At 45.3% G+C, this 26,019-nt stretch overlaps 2 protein-coding genes across 2 annotated transcripts in view; both read left to right on the top strand.

Moving 5' to 3' along the window:
- Positions 1-26,019, top strand: part of EPHB1 (EPH receptor B1) — a 350,262-nt gene that overhangs the window by 42,229 nt on the left and 282,014 nt on the right. The window lies entirely within an intron of this gene.
- Positions 1,090-1,854, top strand: LOC136643840 (folate receptor alpha-like). The gene has a single exon (XM_066619206.1). It carries the CDS (start codon positions 1,090-1,092, stop codon positions 1,852-1,854), a length of 765 nt encoding a protein of 254 aa, XP_066475303.1.

Genomic DNA, 26,019 nt, shown 5'->3' with positions numbered 1-26,019 from the left:
CAAATTAAAATAAATAATTATAAATAATTAAATTAAAAGAAAAGAAATAATTAAATAAGGGGGAGCCAGTCCTGTTCCACCAAGTGAATCTACTCTGAAGTAAGTCCCATTGTGGTCAATGAGGCTTACTCTCAGGAAAGTGTGGGTAGGATTGCAGCCTGTGAGCCCAATCCTATGCATTTCTACTCAGAAGTAAGTCCCATAGTGGTCAGTGGAGCTTACTCTGTAGTCTGTCTGCAGTAACACCCCCCCCCCCCAAAAGAATCAATGAGATTTTCAGCCCTCCCCAGTTTGAAGTTCTTCTATTTCAGGCATAGCAAGATAAAGACCCACCTGGCTTTGCAAGTGCAAAATAGAGAACTTTCCCCTTACCAGCTGAAGCTTTTTTGTCCTTCTTAGTGGGGGGGGGGGAGGCTGCCTTCTGGAGCATCTGTTGCACTCCAGCTCCATCGGATCCAGACCATTCTGATGTCCTCACATTCCCCTTTGCCTGGCCTCACCACCAGCCAAGGCACGTCTGGCTACTCGTGAGTAAACGCGACCGTGAGGGTGCTTTGCTTTCCATAGAGCTCAATAGACTGGGAGGAGGGACCTCCTTCTCGGGTGTTTTTGGGGGCTGCATTCATTGGATCAGGACCTGCCCTATCTCAGCCAAAGAAAATGTCAGAGTGCCCATTCTTTGTCCAGAGGTTGTTGGTTTTTTTCAGAAATGGGCAAGAGAGCCTGCTCCTGCCCCTGCCTCCTATTTGTTGCAAAAGCAAAACATTAACCCTTCCTGCCTCCTGGCTGGAACTTCCCTGCTTCTCACCTGGTCTGAATGATGGTCCCACAAGGTTTTCCACATAGCCAAAACAGTAAGCAAGCACACCCAGATACAAGTAGACTTAGTCGGCATGCATGGGCCCCTGACTCAATTGTAAATGAGGCAACTACCCAAGTGTCAGGCTGTCTGGTTGCTGTTGACTCTTCCACTCTGATTATGACAAGCGATAGCATCACAGGGAACTTTGGGCCTGACAGTTGGGTGCTGGAGACTGGTCTTCTTAGGAGCTGGTGAGTGGTGTAGTCAGAGAAATGCCAATAAAGTTGATGTTGTTGGGGCTTCTTGCTGTCTTGACAGCTGTTGTAGCAAAGGAATCTGTGCTGAACATTTGTGTAGATGGCAGGCATCATAAAACCAGCCCAGGTCCAGAGGATGTCCTGCATCATCTATGTTCACCGTGGAAGGAAAACTCCTGCTGTACGGTCAGCACTAGTTATGCAGCCCATTTGGATCAGTCCTACCTGTACAACTTCAGCTGGGACCACTGTGTACTCATGTCAGATAAATGCAAGAAACACTTCATCCGGAACGTCTGCCTGTACGAGTGCTCACCCAACCTGGGCCCGTGGATTAACAAGTTGGATAGGACCTGGCTCAAAGAGAGGCTGCTGCATGTGCCCCTCTGCAAGGAGGATTGCGAGCAGTGGTGGGAAGACTGTCAGAATGAGGCAACTTGCATGGAGGACTGGCACAAAGGGTGGGACTGGTCTACAGGGACAAATCGGTGCCCTGTTGGGTCCAGGTGCCGGCTACTGAAGTTTATATTCCGTTCTCCAAAAGAGCTGTGTGAGAAGATCTGGAGCAACTCCTACCAATACACCACCTTCTCAAGGGGCAGTGGCCGTTGTATCCAGATGTGGTTTGACCCCAGGCAAGGCAACCCCAACGTGGCAGTGGCAGAGTACTATGCCAATGCAAAGGTAGACTTAGTTTTAGCGGAGGAGCAGGCTGAACTAGAGGAGAGCTCTGCTATCTATCTGCCTTGCGCTGCCATGGTTCTGGCCTTTCCTACACTCCTGTCTCTGCTGTGACCATGTTAGTGATGGATGTTCTGCTCTCCTTTGGGGGCATTGGAGCAATTTCGAATGCACAGTTTGACGTTCAGGGGCAACATTTGCTAAGCTGAACAGTAAAAGATTTATATTTATACCAAGGTCTTTCAATGATAACTTGGTGATGAAAATTTGTCTGGGCTTTCTCAAAGTCTTCTCTAGCTACATGTGAGGTAGGAAATGGGTTATGTTATTCCCTTGCTCATTATTGTGTTCATCCATGGTGTGTCAGTGTGTGATGTCTCTTTACTTTTTTTGGCAAGCTTACCTGCAGAAGTGTCCTTATAGCCCAATCCTATCTGGGCCTTGCGCTGCTGGATCTCGCACTCCCAACAGTGCAAGGCCCTTTGGTGGTGTGAAAGCCAGGATGCCATTGTATGAAGTACTGCTGCAAATGGCTAGAGGTGCAGTGTGTGCACCAGTATCTCCAAGAGGCCCCACTGGTGCTGGTAAGTTGGTAGTGAAGAAGGGGAGGTTTAGGGTGGGGAAGGAGGAGGACAGCAGGTGAGGAGGGGGCTGGAGGGGGTGGCTCTCAGCGGCAAAAATGCATGCCAGATCCTATCCCCCATTTTTCAACTCATCCTGTCTGCTTTTTCTCTTTGGGCTTATGATAATTACATAGCGGGTGTGGGTCCAAGGAGACTCGTAGGTGGCCAAGAGGCTTACCCAGAGAGCAGTATAAAGTTTTTACTTTTTGATTGCCTCCGCCTGCCACCATTGCATGCAGTGTGCACTCTGTCATGCTGTATTGTTATCAATGATGGGGGTTAGGGTTGGGCCGTTATCATAACCTTTCATGATAGGTCCTCTGTTCTTGGCTGTGGGCTGCTACTAGGTGTTCTTGTAACAGGAACCTCTCATGCTATTATTTCCACAAATGACATATAGGTGTATTAAGGAGCCGCAGTGGAGTGAGATGGCCTTCTAGGCCAGATTTCAAAGCTGTTGCATTTCCTGTTTCAAGGCAGGCAGAAAAAAAACAAAACATTTTGCATAGAAAGTTAGCAGGCACTGATTGCTGCCAGGTGCTGCTGTTTCATTATTTATTATTTCTGCAAAAAAGAATGTCACAGCAGTGTAAAAAGTGAGAGCATGTATAAGGACATTTCAGTGCAAACAGCAAAAATGTAACATCAGCATTAGACACTGGTTTTTATGTTGAAAGTCCTAATAAATAGCTTCCATCTTACTTGGAAATGGTCCAAAATTTGTCTGCCTTTGCAAACCCTGATACAATAAGTCAGCTTCATCGTTTTGGCAACGTCCCATATCTTGTAAAGCCATTTATTAATTCCTCGTGTCTTATTGTTCTTCCAATATTGTGCAGTTAAAATGTTTGCTGCTATTGGTAAATTTACTGTCGGTTCCTGTTGTTTCTTTGAAACAACATCCGTAACATAATCAAACAGTAAGATAATTGTGTTTCTTGGCAAATTAATTCCTATTTTCCTTCTTATAAAAACAAGAGTTTTCTTACAGAAACCAGCAAGACCATGTCATATGCCCAAAGTTTCTGGTTTGTATGCATTTTACGGATCCTCCAAGAGCAAAGGTAGCAACAAATTTCCCTCTTTTAATTTTTTATAAAGTAAGGACGGGCATCCCAAGGTCTGAATTTAAGGATACAGGCCTCCTCCTGTATCAGCGGGGGTTCCTTTCCAGGCCCCCCTCCAGAAGCAGAAACTGAGGATATGGGGGGAACCTTTTGTAAATAGCAGCCCCTCATCTATATATATCTATATCTATATATATCTATATATATTATATCTATATCTATATCTATCTATATCTATATATCTATATATATATATCTATCCCCGTCCATTACCTTCATTTTCCTCAAGCAACAATTGAAGCATAGCAAACAACCCTCTTGCTTAACTGAAGAACATGCTATTTGGGCAAGCAGCCTACACACAAGGGGAGGAGGAGACTAACCAAACGTTAGCAGGTAATGAGTGTGGGGGAGTAGGGAGGGCAGATTAGTGGATAGGTAAAACCACAGATACTGGATCTATGGATATGGCGGGGATGCCCTTATACTTCCTCAGACAATTACTTTCCTAGACCCTTCTCCAATGTTTTCATATTACATATCTTGCTATTTTTATCTGATATCCCTGGTAGGAGTAGGTCACATTGCAAAAAGATCCTTAAAGGATTTTTTTTTTTTCAAATTGTGTCAGTTTTCTGTTTTTATATTTTCTCCTTATACCTTTGCCTCCGTATGTGTCGCCTACAATTATAGGAGAAATGACGGTTTCTCACAAAACTTTGGGGAAATCTCCTCATAACATTATTTGATTTTGAGCTATGTCGTACCCTGCCCAGAAGGGCAGTGCCAGTTGCTAGACAGGGGTGGGTCTGTCCAGTGCCGCTGAGACCAAATAAGCAAGACACTGAGAGGCGGAAGGCTATTAAGGCTGCTTATTGTTTCAGCAAGACATGTCTGTGGCTTCTGGGAGACTCAGCTCAAATCCAGAAGGCCCTTTTCAGAGGCATGGGACACTTTTTATACAATTCTAGACTCTTTGTTTGAAATCTAGACTTTCTGTTCGCTGAAAATCCGCATCCTAGATGGGGCAAACACTTAATAGGCTGAAGATAACCTTAGAGGCACCTCATAGGTGAAGTTACAGGTCTCTAAAAAAAGGTGAAATTAAACATTGAATTACAAAGTTTCTAATGTTGACCCAGTGCTGAACCTTCCAATTATACAGATTGTTTGACGGGTAAATCATTAAAAGAGGGTACAAACACAGGTGTGAAGGCCTAATCTTTGGCAGAACTTCAGACCTGTTTCTTGGCGTGCCCATGTTGTTAGTGCGCCCTGATACGGTCCTTTTATCTTTTACACTTGTTGCTTAACATAGCCTCTGGTTCCTTTTATTAAAAGGGGTTTTCAAAAGTTTTACTAAACTAAAACTTCTATAGCCTAAACCTATATAACTATTGTGACCAGTAACCTTGAGTACATTGGTGTTAAGGGATATGTCTTTTGCCCTAAAAAGCATGGAAGAATAACAATTTTAAAACTCCAAGTGGACACAGGCAGACTGTCCTTGCTAAGATGTGACCTCATTCCTCTTCAGTGGTTGCCTATCACCTGCTAAAGTGTAATCTCTCTGAACTAAGGCTTCAGCCAGCTTTTTTGCTCTCTTAAACTTTTCAAGTAACTTTTAGTCCCCTATGGCCTGCCTCTGTTTCAGCTGCAATTCAAACAGAGTCTCCAAAAGCAGAAGTTTCCTGATACTTTCCACTCTGTCCCTTTCATCTTCTCGCCCTCGCATTACTTTTCAAAAGGGGAATAGCCTTGTCTCACTTTGACTTGTTCAAGGATGCTTGCTTATCTAATTAAAATGTGTGCTGTCTTCTAAAGTTCATCTCTTGCAGGTGACTGTGGTTAGCTAGCTAGACGCTTCGTTAGTTTGCCAAGAAACATTGCCAACTGATAGCAGAGCAGTTTATGAGCAGAGAAGCTTTTCCCCAAGTTCATGCTTTTGCTGTCTTCTTCTTGCCTTCTCCCCCCCTTTTTGGTTCTTTGTTGCACTGTATTGATGGTTGCTACAGGTTTGGCTTGGGGGGGGGGTCTGAGACACGTAAGCAGGCGTCGGCTATATTGTCATTTCTTATTTCACCCTCTTTCAGGCGTGCCAAACACTCTCAGTCAACCATCTGAGTTAAAGTCTTGTTCAAACAAATATGCTGTCAGGGATCATATTGTTGGACTTGAAACAACCTTATTAATAAGAAAATTACAAAATTATTAGACAATGTACGGTGCTCAATTTTCTTAATGATTCATAATAGACAGTCTAGATGTGTCTTAACTTATCATTTAAATTTTCTTTCATTTCCCCCCACTTTTATGCACTTCAAAATGGCCATAAAGTGGGAGTCATTTGCATTCTGAAGCTCTTTAATGATACTCATATAGACTGTAGACCTTAGTATAAATGTGTGTTCCACTTGCATACATAAGGCAGATTGTCAGTCCAATCCTACTTAACTCCCATCACAGTGATACAGTTGTGTCAATGTGGTACCTGCTGAATCCTGTGGGGAGGCAAGGGAATTTTGCCCTCAGGAGGCCTCCATTAGGTAAGGCAGCAGTTTTCAAACACTCTTGGAGAGTTTGCACTGCTGTAAGTCCTTGCAAGGGCAGGGGGGAAGGCAGTGGGGGCAAGGCAGCGGGGCGGGGGGAAGACAGCCACGTGATCCCCAGGAATGTGTCGCTCAGAAGGGCTGCAGGGACTGGGATGCACTCACCAGTCCCTGCAGCAGCCAGCTTGTCAAAAGTGAAAGTGGAACGATTGCGCTCCACTTCCGGTTTTGCGGAAGTGGAGTGCGATTGCTCCACTTTCACTTCTAATGATCTGGGGAGTCCTGCAGGCACTCGTGCAGGGCTCCCCGCACCCCCGACAGGCTGCTACAGGGACTAGTGAGTGCATCCCAGTACCTGCAACCCTCCTGAGCGGTGTGATCCTGGGGATTGCATCGCTGCCTCCCCCCTGCCTCCCCCCTACCCCCACTCCTTAAGGGGAAAGAGGCCAGGGCCTTCAGGCTGGGGCGTCATGATGCCCCAGTCTGAAAACCACTAGTGTAAGGGAATGTTTGTTCTGTTGACCTGAGTCATAGGATCAAGGCCAGGAAGGAGGAATAGAATATTGGCAGCGCCACTGCCACCAATACAGCCAACTTCCCAGTCTCATTTTACCCTCCTTCCTATCCTATTTCTGCCTCCGTCTCTTCCAACCCCACTCTGTCTTACCAGCACTGGCAGTCATCCTCCAGCTGCAGGTGTGCAGACCCAGCTACTCACATCTTGTAGTATTGACCAGAGTACACCAAATGGTTTGTTGCCTTTTATGACAGCCGTAAGCAGTGGCGGACCTCCCAAGCCCCACGCCCTGGGGCAAAGGTCTGTGATGGCACCCCCTGCGGGATGTTGCCATCCCCTCGTGCTCAAATCCGCCCCCCCTTACCTGGAGCTCATGGAGCCTCTTGTGACTCCAGGATGTATCTGGGAAACCTCCTGAGGGTTCCCCAATGCTTTAAACTGTGCTTCTGAAAAACCAGAAGCACAGTTTCTGACCCCATCAGGAGCCTCCCTGGGGCATTTGCTCTGCGCATGGGGCATTTGCACCATCAACTAAATGGGAGGTCCGCCACTGGCCATAAATGGCCTTATGCCACTGGAATGAGTGTTTTATTGCCAGAAAGCCCAATTAGGATTGGGCAATGTGTCTTATAACAGGTGCTGACATCAAAAGGCCTCCAAATAGGATATGTATGGATGCTGTGCTCATTTCATACTCTTATCTTACTTGGAAATATCTTAAGAGGACGAAGAATTCATTGCATGACAATACAGGTGGGACCTCAGTAGACACTGATTTGGCATCCACTGATTTGACTATAATTAAAGGTGAGTCAAGTGGTCCATTTAAAGGTGGACTACTAATACTGGGATCCACCTTTAAATGCCTTGTAACAAGGAAAAAAGGCACCCAAATCCCATTTCCTACCTTTGTGCTGATAATTATAATTTCATTCCATTAGATTCCATTATTTACCCCATGTAGTGGCTGAATGTGGTATAGTACCAATGCATTCTGGGGCAGCAAAGGAGGAGCAAGAAACCTGGAAGTGGGTCTTTAAAGCTATTTTTCCTCTGATTTGATTTCCACTGATTTTTTTAATCCACTGGGGGTTCGAGAATGAAACCCCCAGTGGATAACGAGGCATGACTTGTAAATTATTTTTATAAAACATTGTAATCTGCTTTGATGAAATGGGATCAAAGGAAGGTCATAAATATAATGAAATACTTAGTGCTGTAAATGGGTGAGAAAGAAAGACTGGTAGTGCCAGTTGTTTATATGTATCCCTATTCCATAGGGCCAGTGTGCCCCAATAGCATCTGATAGTATGTTTCCACATTTTAATTACTTTCACTGGACTGGGGTTACCTGCCCACATCTCACAAGTTTAGTGGAGATCTTATACATTTGTAATAAAGTCCTACTTGCAGGAGTGCTAACAAATCTCAGAATTCATTTTAAAACTTTGTCTAATCCTCACTATTGAAGATAAGAGCTGGGAAATACCAGGATCTCATAGCACATTTTACAGTTTCAGAACTAATTAGGAGAGATGTATTGTTCTTTCTACTGCATTTGGGACAGAGTATTTATATTGGATGAGATTAATTACTCTGTTCCAGACCTTTTTGACTTGAGGGGATATTGCTCCATGTCTCAGGCATCCTGGCAGAATTAGTTCATTCTTGCAACCTGTTGTTTTCTCGATGACACCCGTGCGACAGTTGGAATCTCACTGCAATTGTTTTGTAGGTGGTAAGCTTTTTAAATACTGTACTGCCTTCTGTGGGAATCTAAAGGGCTTTTTTTTTTTGTATTTCTGTGCTGTAATATTCTATTTACATTGTTTCTTCTGTGTTTCTAGCAATGTGGGTGTTAGGGAAGCCATCCCTTTCTTTTCTGCCCTTTTCATAATTTACTTGTTTCTCAAACTTTATGTAATTATCACACACACACACACACACACACACACACACACACACACACACACACACACACACACACACTCTCTCTCTCTCTCTCTCTCTCTCCCCCTCCCTTCCACTCTTCTAAATGTACAAATCTTATGTACCTCCCAGTGTATAAACTTCATTGGGAATTCCCATTTAACTCCTGTAGCTTTTGCACCTCTTTTCCACCCGTGTCCCAAGCACACAGCACAAAGTTACCTTAAGGTCCAGTTTCTTGTGGCATTTGGCATCCGAGGTCCCGTTGCCATCGAGACAAGTGGCCCTTCTACGTGCGGCCAGTTTCATAGTAGTTCCAGCAGAGGTCCAAAGTACTGAGAAGGATTGGCAGGAGGATGTATGAGAAGCCTCTGCTGCCATTGCTTAGTTTGATCAGATTGTTGGACTCTCAGGACCTCTGTCTGCAAGGCTGTCAGCCTCATACGTACATGGACGCTGTGCCCTAAGAATGATGGCACCTCTGCCCCCTGTTGTCAGGTTTTGCTCCCCTGGGTGTTGACAGTCATGCTTTGCTGTTCTGTTTTTATACATTGAAATCTAGACGTGTGCAGAGACCAGCCTGAGTCCCGTCGGGAGGCAAATGCATCACCTTTGTCACCTGTGAGGAAATAAAACTCTGACGCAAACATTCACAGAAAAAAAGATCTAGAGCTGTCATTTTCAGCAAGTCGTTGTGACTTTGCTTTCCTTAAAAGGGGTTTCAGATTTGCTGTATCCTGCTCCTGTGGGTAGCACAGCAAATTCCCTGCCTGCTGACCAAACTAATATAACCTGTGCCTTTGAGCCATTGAGTACTTTCGCATAAAGGGTTTAATGAACTAGTTACTTGCCTATAGTACCTGAAATTTTTGCCAGGTAATCTAGCTCCAATTCTCACTTTGCCTTATCTCCGGGTCAATCAGAGGGCAAAGCCTTTCAACTCTGAATAGTTTCCTTTCTCAAGGGCAGACAGGCCCCAAGTTTCTCAAGCAGCAGGCAGGCACAGCTCTTTAGCAGCAATTTGTTAACCGTTTATTCTCCTTCCTTCTGCTGCAGCCTGGTTCTGCTATGCAAATGCTTGCAAAGTAGGTCTGTTTTTTGAAACACCAGGATGGGAGTCCTCCTTTCCATCTGAAGCAGGCTACAATTCAATGCACCCTTACTTAAGAATAACACCCATGGAAAGCAGTGGGTCTACTCCTGAGTAAAAAGGGTTGCAAATACATGCAGCTGTATCTGCTGTGAATTGAATTGCACATGTCCAGTTATGTGTTATGGGTTGTATGTTGTACATAGAGCTTCTGGCTTAACACACCAGACACCTTAAAGGTGGATTTGATTCAGGGTTCTCCTGCAGTGGTTGCCAACCTTTTTCACTTACATATCCCTTAGCAGCCCATTTCCATAAATTGTACCCTTCATATTAGCAAAATGTTTGTAATTAATAATACAAGTCCTCATCTACTCTATATGAAAGCCCAGACTTCATGTATTTATCACAGTGTTTTCCCTTTTTACCTGTTTGAAGAACAGAAGACTCTGCCTTTGCACTGAAGTATGCTGAGAAATTCTTAGTGATCAATCACTTTCCATATTATGTTTCAGCTTTTTTACTGTGCTGGTTTTCAATCACTGGTTCATATATGAATTGATGACCAAAAACTAGCTATTGGTGGGGCTTTCACAGCCAACTAGCTACCTCCCTTCCTGCCTTGCTGGTCCTTGCAAGGCATTCTGGAGCATGACCTGCCTTTTCCTGCCATTATTCCATTCTTTTTCCAGTACCCGTAAAGGTCCTGTTGAATGTCCCTGGGAGTACATGAATACCAGGTTTGGAACCACTGTTTTACTGGTATGTTGTTTACAGTGTACTTACTCTGATAGTGCTTACAAAAAGGTGATGAAGACCAGAATTTAAAAAGAATAAAAATGTATCTTATGATCTTTTACTATGTTTTTAATAAATTGGACACTACAGTTCTTAGGTAACAATTAGTGGTGGGTTATTTTTCAGGATCTGGCCTCGAGTAAAATCAGACAAAACTATAGTCAGACACCCCCCTAAGTTTAACCCCCAACTTATCTGATGGTCATAGAAAATTCCATGATGGTTGGCTCAAAACCTGCCCTCGACTTATCCGTGGGAACGACTTATAGGCGAGTATCTGCGGTATTTAACAGTGAGTGCATTTCCCGTTGCATGAAAAAGTAGCAGCCCATGCAACACGTGTCACAGTTTGAAAATTATTCTCCAATGCTAATCCTAAATATTGAAATTAGCTAGCAAAAGGTGCACATGCTCAAAGTGCTTTGGGCTTCCATTTCCTATGATTAATTTTGTCCTTTCCTTAAAGCTATAAGCATACACATGGTGCCTTGGTATCTGTGGGGAATCCGTTCCTAGACCCTCCACAGATTCCAAAACCCGTAGATAATGAAATCTGCGGGCCTTGGCACCTGTAGCTTTCTGAACATGACCAGAGCAGAGCTCCAGTTGCATTTGGAGGGTTTTTGAGGACTGGGGAGGTTGAAGGTGGCCTCCACGGCCCTCAGCATGATTTCTAAACCCTTGGGGAGTCGCTTCTGGTTTTTGATGAGAGGCTTTAAGGTTTAAAGGCTTTTTAAGGCCTTTGGAGGGTTGGGAAAGCCCACCCTGGTCCTCTGAAGGCCTTAAGCCTTTAAACATCACTTCTGGTTTTCTCGGAAGTGATGTTCTAAGGCAGGGGTGCTCACACTTTTTTGGCTCGAGAGCTACTTTGAAACCCAGCAAGACCCGGAGATCTACCAGAGTTTTTTTTACAATGTTCACGCCATCATAACATATAACATTTATGTATACAATGTATGTTGGTGTACCTTGCATAACCGCATGAGCCAATATTGCACAACACAACATAATTAACTATAAACATTTTTGTAATTACTTAAGTTTACTTTGATGACTTGCACTGAAGTGAATCAGCCAAGGATGCATAGTCCAGACAGTAGCTGCTGACAGCCAGCCTCAAGCACACTTCCAAATGTTCATCAGTCATGGTGGAACTTAATGATCTTCATGTAGGAAAAGGCTAACTCACATAAATAAGTGGAGCCCTTCCTGCCTCAGGTGCTCTTATATCCCTGAGGGCCCTATTGCCTTCAAGTGGCTGCAGCTGTGCAGCACACTCTGCTGGATGCCCAGGCCTTACCCTTAAAGGGGCCACTGCTGACACCACATGCTACCTCCTCACCAGATTTTTCTCGATACCAATACAAGTGGGGGGGGGGAGCAGATCTCTATACAGACCAGTGCAAAAACTGGGGAAAGGTGTGGGGGAGGGAAGATCTCTATATAGACATCACAGCAAGACCAGTGCAAAACCCCTTGCACACAGAACCAACAGATGGAAGTTGGGGGGGGGGCAGATCTCCATACATACCAGTGCAAAAATAGGGGAAAGGTAAGTCAGCCCCAGTAGAGTCAACGGGGCTCACTCCCAGGGATGCGTGGATGGGAGAGAAGCCTGCCAGCGGCTCCTCTCCAGGTCTACTCACGAGTCAGCCCCAGTAGAGTCAACAGGGCTCACTCCCAGGGATGCGTGGACAGGAGAGAAGCCTGCCAGCAGCTCCTCTCCCAGGGAGGAGCCTGCCAGGGGCTCACTCCCTGGGCTCCCTCCCTGGGCTCACTCCCTGGGCTGACAAGCCTGCCAGGGGCTCACTCCCAGGGATGTGTGGATGGGAGAGAAGCCTGCCAGTGGCTCCTCTCCAGGTCTACTCAAGAGTCAGCCCCAGTAGAGTCAAAGGGGCTCACTCCCAGGAATGCGTGGATGGGAGAGAAGCCTGCGATCGACTCATTTTGCCTTGTGATCGACCAGTCGATCACGATCGACATATTGAGCACCCCTGTTCTAAGGCCTCCCAGAGGTCTTAGAAGTTATTCTGAGGGTTGCGGAGGCTGCCTGTGGTCTCCCTGGCCCTCAGAATGCCCTCTGGACATGACTGGAGCTCTGCTCTGGTTATATTTGGACGTCTGCAGGTTGGGCCTAATCCAGGCTCAGTGCGGGTCAGGAGACCCACATTAAGTGAAATTCCTGGTTGAAAAATCTGCAGAGGATCAGACATGACCTGTATACATTTAGCATTTGTTAGGTACAAAAACTTCACCAGCAGCATTTAGTCTTGCCCCAGTAGAGAACTAATAATCATATGTCATTATTTTCCATCTATCTTGGGTATTTGATAGGCTGAAGATGCTGTAAGGCAAAAATCCATATGTCCTCAGACCAGGATCCACTATCCAACTGGGGCATCACCCACACTGTCACCCAAGTGCTTTGATGTATATTTTATCGTAAGGGCTGCTACCTTAGTCACCTTGTAAAGTTTTTTCTTCTTTGCAATACCTTATTTAACTCAACATGGATTGCAAGCCCAAGTTAGACCTCAGAGGACCTCCTGGAGCCTTTTGACAGACACTTGTGGTTTCCCCAAAACCAGTAGTGCCTACTGCGAATTTCATTATCCACAGATACTGAGAACCTACTGTACTGTCTTTTTTAAAAAAAATTAGAAAAGGCAGGTGGAAACTGAGACCAACTGAGGGGACAACAGCTTCATTCTCTTATCTCCTAACTCACTCTCAGGCATTGTATTTAGTAAGCAGAATGCCAGTGGAATCACCTGCACTATTTCAATGGTTGTTTTTCCTTGCTTTTTGTTTATTTGCTGAGCTTGATGAATTTGTGCAAGTTTGTATAAAATGCAGGCTGATTGTATAAGATACACAGTGGGGAAAACAGAGGACTAGCAGTAGCCCAGAGCCCTGTTACGTGTTCTTGTACCTAACTGCATTGTGACTCCCTTGCATTACATAGTGTGGGTGGGGCTTTTTGCCAACAGTAGGTATGGTGGGCTTACACCATAAAGGCAGAAAGTTGTATTTTTCTGCACAGTGGATGGTGATACTGCAACCTTTGCTTCTGCTCTTGCCAGATTCCCCCCTGATGCCTTCTCTCTTTGCCCTCTTCCAACTCCATTTCCCTCTTGCAAGGGACAAAAAGCCACTTTAATTCTCCTGACTAATGATGCTTTTTTTCCATTTTTACTTCAACAATACTGAAATCAGCCCAGGTAATAGATATTGCTTCCTAATTCATGAGAAATCTACAATTTACTTTTCATAGCTCATGAAATGTTCATGGATTTAATGATGAATGCAACTTTTAGAAGGAAAATAAAAGCATTTTCTGGATTATGTATGAAAGGGAGCTTTCAATTCTGCCATGCAGTTTTGGGAGACTACCATCTCCTAAATCTGACATAAAAAATCTCCTTGTTTATTTCTCCTGATTGACATAGCTTTAATTACCAATGTGTTTTGAAAATAGGGCTGAGCTTAAGCCTTTATTATTTATTAATTTATATTCCATTTTTCTTCAGGTATTCAAGTAAGCCAACAATCCTAAAACCATGAAATTATATAACACAGTTTCAAATTACAATACAACAGGGAAACAGTGCATCAGAATAAAACATACTAAAGCACATCATCTTTGGTGAGGTTTCCAATTCATCGATGATCAATAACCTTAAAGGTTAAGGTTTAGACTTACACACACTCTGCAGACGCGTGTGGCCTCTGGGACACCAAGTGCCTCTGGGAACTAAGTGCCAGGTAAGGCACAAGAGTTTAGCATCTGGGCGAGTTCAGCAGCAGGGCGAGGAGGCCAGGGCCCCATACACTGCCCTTCCTCTTCCCTTGAGAAGAGGGCTGCTATCCAGTGTACGGTTTATAAAAGGACCCATAAATAAAACAACAACAACAACAACAAAAAAGCTATGCAGTCAGACAGCCAGCAGCAGGGTGGGGGCTATCCAGTGTTCTGCATCGAGTGCCACATGTATGATTATATGCCTCTGGGGCATAAGTCATGGGTGTGTCCTCGGTGCAAGGAGCTCCAGGCTCTCAGGGAACGCGTCCGCTCCCTTGAAGCCTTGGTGGCCGACCTGGAGAAGCGCAGGCAGCCAGAGGAGGACCGTGGGGAGACTTCCGGGGACGATCAGGCTTCGTCCCAACCTCAGGCGGGCAGCTCCTCGGCTGCCCGGGTGGGAAGTCTCGGGACTGGAGGACGTCATCCTGGAGAGGAGGGAAACAATCCCCTAGGGGGGATCCCTTCTCCAGGGGATGGGCCTGTATCCGAGCGCACTTGGGATACTCCTCGGCGGGAGGGGGGTCGGGGGCTTCTTGTAATGGGGGATTCGATTATTAGAAACATAGAGAGGGGGGTTTGCGACGGATGTGAGGACCGCATGGTGACTTGCCTGCCTGGTGCGAAGGTTGCGGACATCACTTCTCGTCTAGACAGGCTAGTAGACAGTGCTGGGGGAGAGGTAGCAGCTGTGGTGCATGTCGGCACCAACGACGTGGGCAAGTGTAGCTGGGAGGTCCTGGAGGCCAAATTTAGGCTTTTAGGCAGGAAGCTGAAAGCCAGGACCTCAAAGGTAGCGTTCTCTGAAGTGCTACCTGTTCCACGCGCAGGGCCAGCTAGGCAGGCGGAGATCAGGGGTCTCAATGCGTGGATGAGACGGTGGTGTAGGGAGGAGGGGTTTAGATTCGTTAGGCACTGGGGAACGTTTTGGGACAAGCGGGGCCTGTACAAGAGGGACGGGCTCCATTTGAACCAGAATGGAACCAGACTGCTGGCGCATAACATTAAAAAGGTGGCAGAGCAGCTTTTAAACTGATCCCTGGGGGAAGGCCGACAGGAGCCGAGGGGCATCCGGTTCGGGACTCCTCATCCCTACGGGATGAGGATGGGGAGGTTAGAGAACAACAAGACAAAGGCAGGGTAGGAGAAGAAATTGGGAAAGGTAGGGAGATGGGATGTGATAGACGGTTTGGCACAATGAGAGGATGCGGGGACAAAGGAGCGAATAAGCAGCCCATCCTGGGGCATTCCGTGTATAAATGCTTTTATGCAAATGCCCGAAGTCTACGAGCAAAGGTGGGAGAACTGGAATGTCTGGTGACAAGGGAAAATATTGACATAGTGGGCATAACGGAAACCTGGTGGAATGCGGAGAATCAGTGGGATACCGCAATCCCGGGCTATAAACTCTACAGGAGGGACAGGCAGGGGCGTGTTGGAGGTGGGGTGGCCCTTTATGTTAAGGAAGGGATAGAATCCAGCAAAGTAGAGATTGAAGGTGGGTCCGACTCCACCGTAGAATCTCTGTGGGTTAAATTACCAGGCTTGTGCAGCAATGTAATACTGGGGGCGTGCTATCGTCCTCCAGACCAGAAATCTGATGGGGACCTTGAAATGAGGAAACAGATCAGGGAGGTGACAAGGAAGGACAGGGTTGTAATCATGGGGGACTTCAATTATCCTCATATTGACTGGGTCAATTTGTGTTCTGGTCACGATAAGGAAACCGGATTTCTTGACGTGCTGAATGACTGTGGCTTAGATCAGCTAGTCAAGGAGCCCACCAGAGGACAGGTGACTCTGGATTTAATTTTGTGCGGTACGCAGGACCTGGTTAGAGATGTAAACGTTACTGAGCCATTGGGGAACAGTGATCATGCTGCGATCCGTTTTGACGTGCACGTTGGGGGAAGAATACCAGGCAAATCTCTAACAAAAACCCTTGACTTCCGACGGGCGGACTTCGCTCAAATGAGGAGGCTGGTTAGAAGGAGGTTGAAAGGGAGGGTAAAAAGAGTCCAGTCTCTCCAGAGTGCATGGAGGCTGCTTAAAACAACAGTAATAGAGGCCCAGCAGAGGTGTATACCGCAAAGAAAGAAGGGTTCCACTAAATCCAGGAGAGTGCCCGCATGGCTAACCAGCCAAGTTAGAGAGGCTGTGAAGGGCAAGGAAGCTTCCTTCCGTAAATGGAAGTCTTGCCCTAATGAAGAGAATAAAAAGGAACATAAACTGTGGCAAAAGAAATGTAAGAAGGTGATAGGGGAGGCCAAGCGAGACTATGAGGAACGCATGGCCAGCAACATTAAGGGGAATAATAAAAGCTTCTTCAAATATGTTAGAAGCAGGAAACCCGCCAGAGAAGCGGTTGGCCCTCTGGATGGTGAGGGAGGGAAAGGGGAGATAAAAGGAGACTTAGAGATGGCAGAGAAATTAAATGAGTTCTTTGCATCTGTCTTCACGGCAGAAGACCTCGGGCAGATACCGCTGCCCGAACGGCCCCTCCTAACCGAGGAGTTAAGTCAGATAGAGGTTAAAAGAGAAGATGTTTCAGACCTCATTGATAAATTAAAGATCAATAAGTCACCGGGCCCTGATGGCATACACCCAAGGGTTATTAAGGAATTGAAGAATGAAGTTGCAGATCTCTTGACTAAGGTATGCAACTTGTCCCTCAAAACAGCCACGGTACCAGAAGATTGGAGGATAGCAAATGTCACGCCTATTTTTAAAAAGGGAAAGAGGGGGGACCCGGGAAACTATAGGCCGGTCAGCCTAACATCCATACCGGGTAAGATGGTGGAATGCCTCATCAAAGATAGGATCTCAAAACACATAGATGAACAGGCCTTGCTGAGGGAGAGTCAGCATGGCTTCTGTAAGGGTAAGTCTTGCCTCACGAACCTTATAGAATTCTTTGAAAAGGTCAACAGGCATGTGGATGCGGGAGAACCCGTGGACATTATATATCTGGACTTTCAGAAGGCGTTTGACACGGTCCCTCACCAAAGGCTACTGAAAAAACTGCACAGTCAGGGAATTAGAGGACAGGTCCTCTCGTGGATTGAGAACTGGTTGGAGGCCAGGAAGCAGAGAGTGGGTGTCAATGGGCAATTTTCACAATGGAGAGAGGTGAAAAGCGGTGTGCCCCAAGGATCTGTCCTGGGACCGGTGCTTTTCAACCTCTTCATAAATGACCTGGAGACAGGGTTGAGCAGTGAAGTGGCTAAGTTTGCAGACGACACCAAACTTTTCCGAGTGGTAAAGACCAGAAGTGATTGTGAGGAGCTCCAGAAGGATCTCTCCAGACTGGCAGAATGGGCAGCAAAATGGCAGATGCGCTTCAATGTCAGTAAGTGTAAAGTCATGCACATTGGGGCAAAAAATCAAAACTTTAGATATAGGCTGATGGGTTCTGAGCTGTCTGTGACAGATCAGGAGAGAGATCTTGGGGTGGTGGTGGACAGGTCGATGAAAGTGTCGACCCAATGTGCGGCGGCAGTGAAGAAGGCCAATTCTATGCTTGGGATCATTAGGAAGGGTATTGAGAACAAAACGGCTAATATTATAATGCCGTTGTACAAATCGATGGTAAGGCCACACCTGGAGTATTGTGTCCAGTTCTGGTCGCCGCATCTCAAAAAAGACATAGTGGAAATGGAAAAGGTGCAAAAGAGAGCGACTAAGCTGATTACGGGGCTGGGGCACCTTCCTTATGAGGAAAGGCTACGGCGTTTGGGCCTCTTCAGCCTAGAAAAGAGACGCTTGAGGGGGGACATGATTGAGACATACAAAATTATGCAGGGGATGGACAGAGTGGATAGGGAGATGCTCTTTACACTCTCACATAATACCAGAACCAGGGGACATCCACTAAAATTGAGTGTTGGGCGGGTTAGGACAGACAAAAGAAAATACTTCTTTACTCAGCGCGTGGTCGGTCTGTGGAACTCCTTGCCACAGGATGTGGTGCTGGCGTCTAGCCTAGACGCCTTTAAAAGGGGATTGGACGAGTTTCTGGAGGAAAAATCCATTATGGGGTACAAGCCATGATGTGTATGCGCAACCTCCTGATTTTAGGAATGGGTTAAGTCAGAATGCCAGATGTAGGGGAGAGCACCAGGACGAGGTCTCTTGTTATCTGGTGTGCTCCCTGGGGCATTTGGTGGGCCGCTGTGAGATACAGGAAGCTGGACTAGATGGGCCTATGGCCTGATCCAGTGGGGCTGTTCTTATGTTCTTATGTTCTTATTAAGGGTGGATCTGCCCGTTCATGATGTGAATTCCACAGGGTGTTGTTTTTCAATGTTTAGTGCTCTCCACCTCACATATACTGTATGCAAATAAATTAATGGTGGTTCCAGGGAGTGGCGTGTTCGGTATGGATAATACCTTGCCAGTGAACAATGACATAGAGGGGGTGCATACTGGCCCCTCCTCCTCCACTTTGGAGCCATTCTGGGTGGGTGGAGCAAAATGAAGGCATTTGCCCAGAATGGCTCTAAAGGGGGGAAGGGGCCACTTGCACACTGTAGTCAGGCTCCCTGTAAAACTTCGTGCTTTGCACTGAATCTGTATGTGAGATGGAATGAAGATCACATATAAAAAAAAATCCACATAGGCCTTGGGACATAAAGTAAGCATATTAATCACACATATGAGGCTAAGAACAGCTTTCGTTCTCCTCCAAAAGTGCTGGTGGCATCTCAGAGCAATTAGTTCTGCAGCATATTGGCACATTAACAGTCTTTCAGATTTTATAAACTCACTTAATTCTGAATTAGGATCCCAAAATACAACAATATTTGACTACTCTAAATTGAATCTTGTTAGAAAATCCATTTATGTTATTTATTTAAGCTTCAGCAGCTACTCGATATAGGATCAAGTCCCTCAAACAAATGAGTAGAACAAAGCCCCATAGTAACTGATGGCTCAGTTCTATCCAACCTTCAGTGCAGATGCAGCTGCAATGCAGCCAAATGGTAAGGGAACAAACCTTGAGGTTTTCTTAACTTGAGGAAGCCTCAGTGACTGCCCCCATCACCACATGTTGCAGGGTGCACCCTGTTGGCATGGCTGCATCAGTGCTGGAAAGTTGAATAGGAGTGGCCCTTAAATCTCAAACTGTATGTGATGGAAACAGACCAATTTCTTTGAGTCAGGTCTACCCTAATTGCATAGATTTTAGAGCCAAATGGGTATATGGGTGAGAGAAGCTCAACTGTCTCCATGCCTGCTTAAGGCAGGGGGTTGGACTAGATGATCTATTAGATCCCTTCCAACTCTATGATTCTATGATTATCTCAGTATGGCTTCTTACCCCCTCCTAAGCACTTTTCTCCCACCGAGCTCACTTCACCACAGAAATCTAGCTATGGGAATAGTGGCTGAAGAAGAGAGGCTGGGACTGGGAGGAGAGGCTGTGACTGGGTGGGGACCCATGGCTTGCTTTTATAGTACTATGGGGTCTGCTGCCATCTTATACAGTTTGAGCTTCATTAAACCATGAGAGTGACACCATCTTGCTTGTTCTGGAAAATTTCAGTAAGCAGGAGCAGGATCCCAACCTTTGTTCATACTACCCTCCACTCCCCAAAGATTCTTCCTGCTATTTTGCTTTTTTCCCTTCTTCTTCTCATAACAATGTGAAGGGCTGGAAAGGGTCACAGCCATGTAACGCACCACTGCAAAAATTCAAATTTTCAATACTTGCAAGTTTGACTATGGTATCATAATGGCCTCTTCAGACTGTCAGTACATGATTGGTCTGGGTCTAGGATGCGCCTGTAAACACACAAATAGATTACAGCAAGTAGCACAGAAGTAGAAAATCATGTTTCTAAGTCAGTTACCATGGAAAAACAAAAGTTTTGTACAAATTGCTCGAATGCATAATCAAAGGTAAATGAAGATAAATGAAGAAGTACCTGTTGAAAAGCTTTTCTGATTTACTTTCAGGTATTCACAAGCTTACAAAGTCTTAAGATTTCATCCCAAAATCTCTCTTCAGTCTTCAGTGACCAGAAGAGGAATTTTATGAAGTTAGGAGAGTCAGAAAATAATAATAAAACATGGTTTATGAAGTTGGCAAGAAATGTAGACATGAGATGAAGTTTTATAGCTGATGAAATTGATACAAGTTGTAAATTTGAATTCCCAAACGAGTCCTCTGGACGTGGTCTTTATTACATGAAGTAACATTTTCCACATTTAATATCAGCACACTGAACAGGGAGTACTCCCTTTCAAAAAGGGCTGTTTTAAGTGTTCTATAACCAAACATTCACCTTCCTTTTAAGCTCTGTTGATTATTTTCATTGGGAAACCCCAGTGTCTTTTTGATTATTGGCCAATATTTACAGTACTACCATCCTTGTTTGAAGGAAGGTTATTGAAGCACAGTAGGATGTGAGTCAATATGGCAGTTCTTATGGGTTTCAATACAGTAATTTCTTTATTGTTTCTAGATCTGCTACTCACATTTAGGTCAAAATGGAGGATTCAGGTTTCCAGGTACCAAATACATTAACAAATTTCCCATTATAGAAACAGTTCTCCCTAGAACCAATTCAGTATTTCCATTGGTATATTTGTTCCATTCGTTAGATAGGGAAGAGGAAGCAAGCCAAGTAGTGTTCTGGAATCTTATAGCGGAGGTCATGATAATCTGTGATGATGATTTTTCTCTTTGTTTCACATGAACATGTGTGGGTCTTAAAACCCTAAATCATAAAATCAGCTTTTCTGAAAATTGCTTGTTTAATCAGAAAGAAACTCAGTTTGCATAATAGATTAGAACAGTGGTTCTCAAATTGTGGATCTGGGACCCACCAATGGATCATGACCCACTTTTTGCTGGTTTGCAAAACTGACAGGGCAGATTAGGCTATGTGCCTCAAGCTGCTACTTGGGGGTAGAGCACAGGTGAAAAGATAAGTCACTGTTCAGTTTAATGTGGCTTGTGTATTTAGCAATGGGAACTTCTGTCATGAAATGTGTAAACAAAGCACTGACAGTGCATGTGGCTTATTCCCCTGCAGGTATATCCTTACTTTGGACCAGTGGTGGACTTCCCCAGCCCTGCATCCAGGGCAAAGATCTGCTTTGGCAACCCTCGCAAGATGCCCCCATCCCCCGCATGTAAATCTGCTCCCCCACTCACCTGGGGTGAAACGGAGCCTCATGCAGCCCCAGGACAAACCGGGGAAGCCATCTGAGGCTTCCCTGCATTCTTAAACTGTTCTTCTGCAAACCGGAAGCCCAGTTTCTGACCGTGTCAGGAATCTCAATGAGGCTTCTGCGCAGTTCTCGAGGAGCACGAGACTCCTCCACTAGGGCATTTGCCCCTTTCAGTGAATGACAGGTTCACTACTGCTTTGGATCTTATCCTTGGTGTACAGAAAGATGTAAGAGATCAATAAAAGCAAAGAGAGATGAAAAATGGATGGTATTCTTTTATGATGCTGCTGGTTTGCCTTGTCTATAGGAGTTTGAATTGTGATTGTTGAAGCTATTTTGGTAACAAATTATTTGAACTCACTTGTGTATTATATGACCTTAACAAGCATTTATTTACTTCCAGGTAGGGGGCTGTTATAGTAGTAGCAAAACCAACAAAGTGTATTATAGTGCCTTGACAACTAACCCAATTCATTTCCACAGAAGCTTTCATGGACTATAGTTCACTTTATCGATGCATGAACTTCAACTTCATGCATCAGGTGAAGTGGACTAGAGCCCACAAAAGCTTGTGCAGAAATAAATTGGATAGTCTTTAAGGTGCTGTAAGCATTTCTTTAGCTGCCCAAATGCTTAACGGATTCATCATAAATTCCTTTTGAAGATAATGTACTTCTTGTGCACATTGTCACAAATTCTCTGTTCTTTGGTTCTTTAGGGGCCTGTATATGTGCGGCAGGTATCTGTGTAAATATTTGGTTTCTAATGAATCTTTCAGAGGAGCAGTATTGTTAGAAAATTGAAACCAGGCAGCAGCTGTGTTGTTCAGACATTCCTTACAAGGCTGCATCTCTTTGTGCCACCTTAAAGGTGACCTCAAAGAATAATAAAATTGGATTTGTCCTTTTTTGTTTGTTTATTCCTTTATGATGTGTATAAAAAGGCCGGCTTTTTCTTTTTGATAATAGAAATGTACTAAAAGCCTGTACTGTGATTGGAAAATTATTGCAAAATGTAAGCTCTACAGGTGCCGAGAAAACTGGGTGCGGAGATGAATACAGAGTGGATAGGAGCTTTAGACCCTCTTCTGAATACATTTGCTCCAGATAAATCTTCCCCAAGGGTGGGACTCAATATGTCAGGCACATGGCTGCTATCAAAAAGGCAGCCCTGCATCAAGTTCTTCCCTCCCCTTCTGATATAGTAGAATGCAGCTGTTCTCAAACTTTTTACCACTGTGACCCATTTTGTTGGCCACAGTGGTTGTGTCATGTCCCAGGATGTCTTGCGGATTTTGGGTTGCACCCCAGAATGCAATGCCACAAGGCATTCTGTGGAGTGATGTGGCTCAGAATACCTTGCCGCTTTCAGGTAGCACTGGTGCCACGACTCACCAACAATTGGGTCACAACCCACAGTTTGAGAACTTCTGGTATAATGTGCTCAACTCACTTACTGGAATTGTGATATTGTGGTGTACCTTTCTGCCCTTGTTAGCGGTGATGGGGTTCATGGGGAATGGGTGGGGGTATCAAGGAAATGTGGGATCAAAACATGGAATCCCAAAAATGTGGGATCAAAACACATGCCAAAATGTTATGGGGTGAATTCTGCACAACAGTGCTTCTGCCTTTGGTGGCTGCCCTGAATCAAGCATAATGGCTGGTTCTGCTATAAGTCAATGAGGCTGTGACACACTGATTACTTTAATGGCTGCAAACTTTTCCAAGCTGCTTAAAAATCTGCTCATGAATGTAGTTATGTTAGCAGATGTTTGCCTTCACCATCTATTGAAAAAGACTGGAAAAATCACCTGGAAAGGCAGTGCTGACTCCTGTAGAAATCTGAAACCTTCATTCAGCTGGTGCCTAAAGCTCTGGCACCACCTCAGGGACTCAGTCCCTGAATATATTTGTTACTGTGCTTTCCTATGTACTGTATATAGTAACAAAAGGACATATATGTTGGAAAGTGTTCTCTCTGATCTGGTTAATATTGATGACCTTCATAAATCTTCTCCTTCCCCAACACAACCAGTTTGTCTTGCAAAAGTTATCAAGTTGCAAAATCTCCTGTGGCAACTCAAAAACTGAGAGCCTGCTTTGTAGTAATTTGTGTCATTAGTTGTGCTGACCTTTTAACCTTTCTTTAGCTTTGTCAGATCCATCAGATGGTTCTGTTCCAAAAGGTAATCAGCAGTACTACTGTTCTGCTTTTGCTCTAATATTTGAACAGAGTTCTGGTGACAACCTAATGAGTTGGACAGTGAACTTCGTTGACGGACTAATCTAAAAGGCTGATGCTGGCGTGTGGGAATTTGAAACCGTTTTTCCATCCTTACTGTTGAATGTCTTGTTGTAAGGATTGGCACAAAGGTTAGAATTGGAAAAGAGCTGATCCCAAAAATATATGGGCTACCTTGAATGGATCTAAGCACCGACAAATTACAATCTTGGCTGCTGAAGGCAATAGTTGAGCAAATCTCAAGGCCAAAAGCAATCATCTCTGAGAAGTCTTGGAAGACAAATGACATCCTAGAAGGTTTGTGAAGGGCAAATGGCCCATGTTCTCAAAATAGGGGAAAAGGAGAACTTAGGAATTTGTGAGTCCATTAGCTAAGCTGTGGCTCTTAGGAGCTATTATACAAACAGCTGCTGCTCTAGGGATGTCCATCCATTTGGCCCAACACCCCTGGAGATGGAAATGCCAAGAGTGGGTAGGGGCACACTGGCAGTGAACTGCGGCTCCCACACCCTTCAAGGGGAGAGCTGGCCTGGGTAGTGAAAGGAAAATGCAGTTGAAAGAGAGAATGTTCACACTTTACTCTGCCTGACCTAGATTACTTGGCACCCTCCTAGATCTGGCTCTGTGGCCTCCCTCTATAAGGAAAGCAGAGGAAGAGAGCTCACCCAGTTCCTTGGTCACTTTACCTTTGTGAAAGTGGGGAGCAAGGGAGGCAGAGCTCACTGTAGCCAAAACCCCACTCACTGTTGTTCACAGGGACATATGCATGCATACATACAAGCTGAGCAAACTAGCTTAGATTGGTTTGAAATACAAATGTCCAACTTTTTTGGCTGGCTGTTCATTGACGTTACAAATGTCTTCAGCCTTCTCATTCACTTTCCCAGCAAGTATCAAACACTAAGGGCGCAATCCTAACTGGCACTTATGCCGGCATAGGTGCCCTGGGAGGGTTGCAAGCATGCCATAATGCACGTTTTCGCTTCCATGGGAGGAAGCTGCGTCAGTGCATCTAGATGCACCGATGCACAGAGGCCAGCAGAAGCCTCCGTGGCGGCTTCCTCGTTGCCACTTGTGGCAGCGCACCCGCGCCAACACAAGCAGTGAAGGTTGGCATGGGGGGCGTGGAGGAGGCAGGAGGGAGGCGTTTCTGGGCAGGGGAGGGCGGGCAATGGGTGGCCCCGGGGGCAGATGCACAGGGAGCTGGGGGTGGGGCTGGGACCCAGCAGTTCTGCTGAATCCAAACCCCGTCCCCAGGGAGAACGGAGCGGCTTCAAGCCGCTCCGCTCTCTTTGGACTTGTGCCACCTCCCAAGGGTAAGGAGAAGTGCTTCCCCTTGCCTCTGGCTGAGATGCTGCAGCTAACAAACCTCCTGGCTTGCCTGCTCCAGCGCAGGTTTGGATTGTGCCCTAATGTAATGAGCGCAAGACATGCTGGAAAGAGATTTAAGTTTCCTGTGTCAATTTGCTTCTTCTCGAGGAATTGGTGACTGTGTTCAAATTTGCAAGTGACTTGAACTGAGAAGGAACTGCTTAATACAGTAATACAAATGAAGGAGATTGGCTAAGCTCTGTGCCCACAAAGTGCCACCTGGGGGCTCTATTGAATTTCTGTCTGATAGCAGTATGATAGCTGTTTCAAAAAGGCAAGTGGCATTTTGGGTTCTGTCAACAGAAGCAATGTATTTAGTACTAGTTAGGACTTGACTGAAGTACTTTGGACAGAAGCACCAGCAATCACACACGATTTTAAGAACAGTGTGATTAAGAGTTTGGAATGCAGAATCTACGAGGAAGGGCTGAATGCCAGGCGGTGAAAACAAAAGTTCTCATGTAGCTGAAAGGCTGAGGCAAAACAGGTGGTTACTAGGGCTAGATATGGAAGGGCAAGAAGCAGTTCACTAGAGCCATAGATGGGAGGATAATACACGGATTTGTGTAGTTGTAGAACAGATTTAGGCTGGATGTCAGGAAAGCTTCCAATGTGTAACAGCAGGATAGTGGAACAAGCTGTTAATGAGAGTTGTGGAATACTGTGCTTTCCTCAGCTTCTCAGAGGAGGCTGGATGAGCATTTGTCAGGAATTTTTTCTCCAGTCTAGAGAGGTCTGACATGGAGGGCTGGACTGGATGATCCTTGAAATTCATTCCAAATTGAGATCCTGAATTGTAGTTGTTTTTGCACTGAGAAATAAAGTGGTTACATGTGTGGACCATAAGATACTTGGGTATCTGATGCTTTCGCAGTGCTATAAAATCTGATGGTGAGAAGGGCACTGTTTTATTTCTCATTTATTATTGTAGCCCCCCCCCCCCCCCGAGTTTAGTTTCTTGCACTCCAGGGCAGTCACAGCACACAGGCTCTTTCCTGGTCTCTGAGTGATGATTTTATGAAAACAGTCTGTTTGCTCAGCACTGATGGATGATTCACAGAGGCCATCCTAGGTTATGTTTCTTCCCTTCCTGTAGCTAGGGCTGAGGAGCTG

This window comes from Tiliqua scincoides, chromosome 3 (genome assembly GCF_035046505.1).
Source record: "Tiliqua scincoides isolate rTilSci1 chromosome 3, rTilSci1.hap2, whole genome shotgun sequence".
In the NCBI taxonomy this organism is placed as follows: Eukaryota; Metazoa; Chordata; class Lepidosauria; order Squamata; family Scincidae; genus Tiliqua; species Tiliqua scincoides.
The sequence above is the reverse complement of the archived record's forward strand: the minus strand, read 5'-3'. Positions and strand labels throughout refer to the sequence as shown.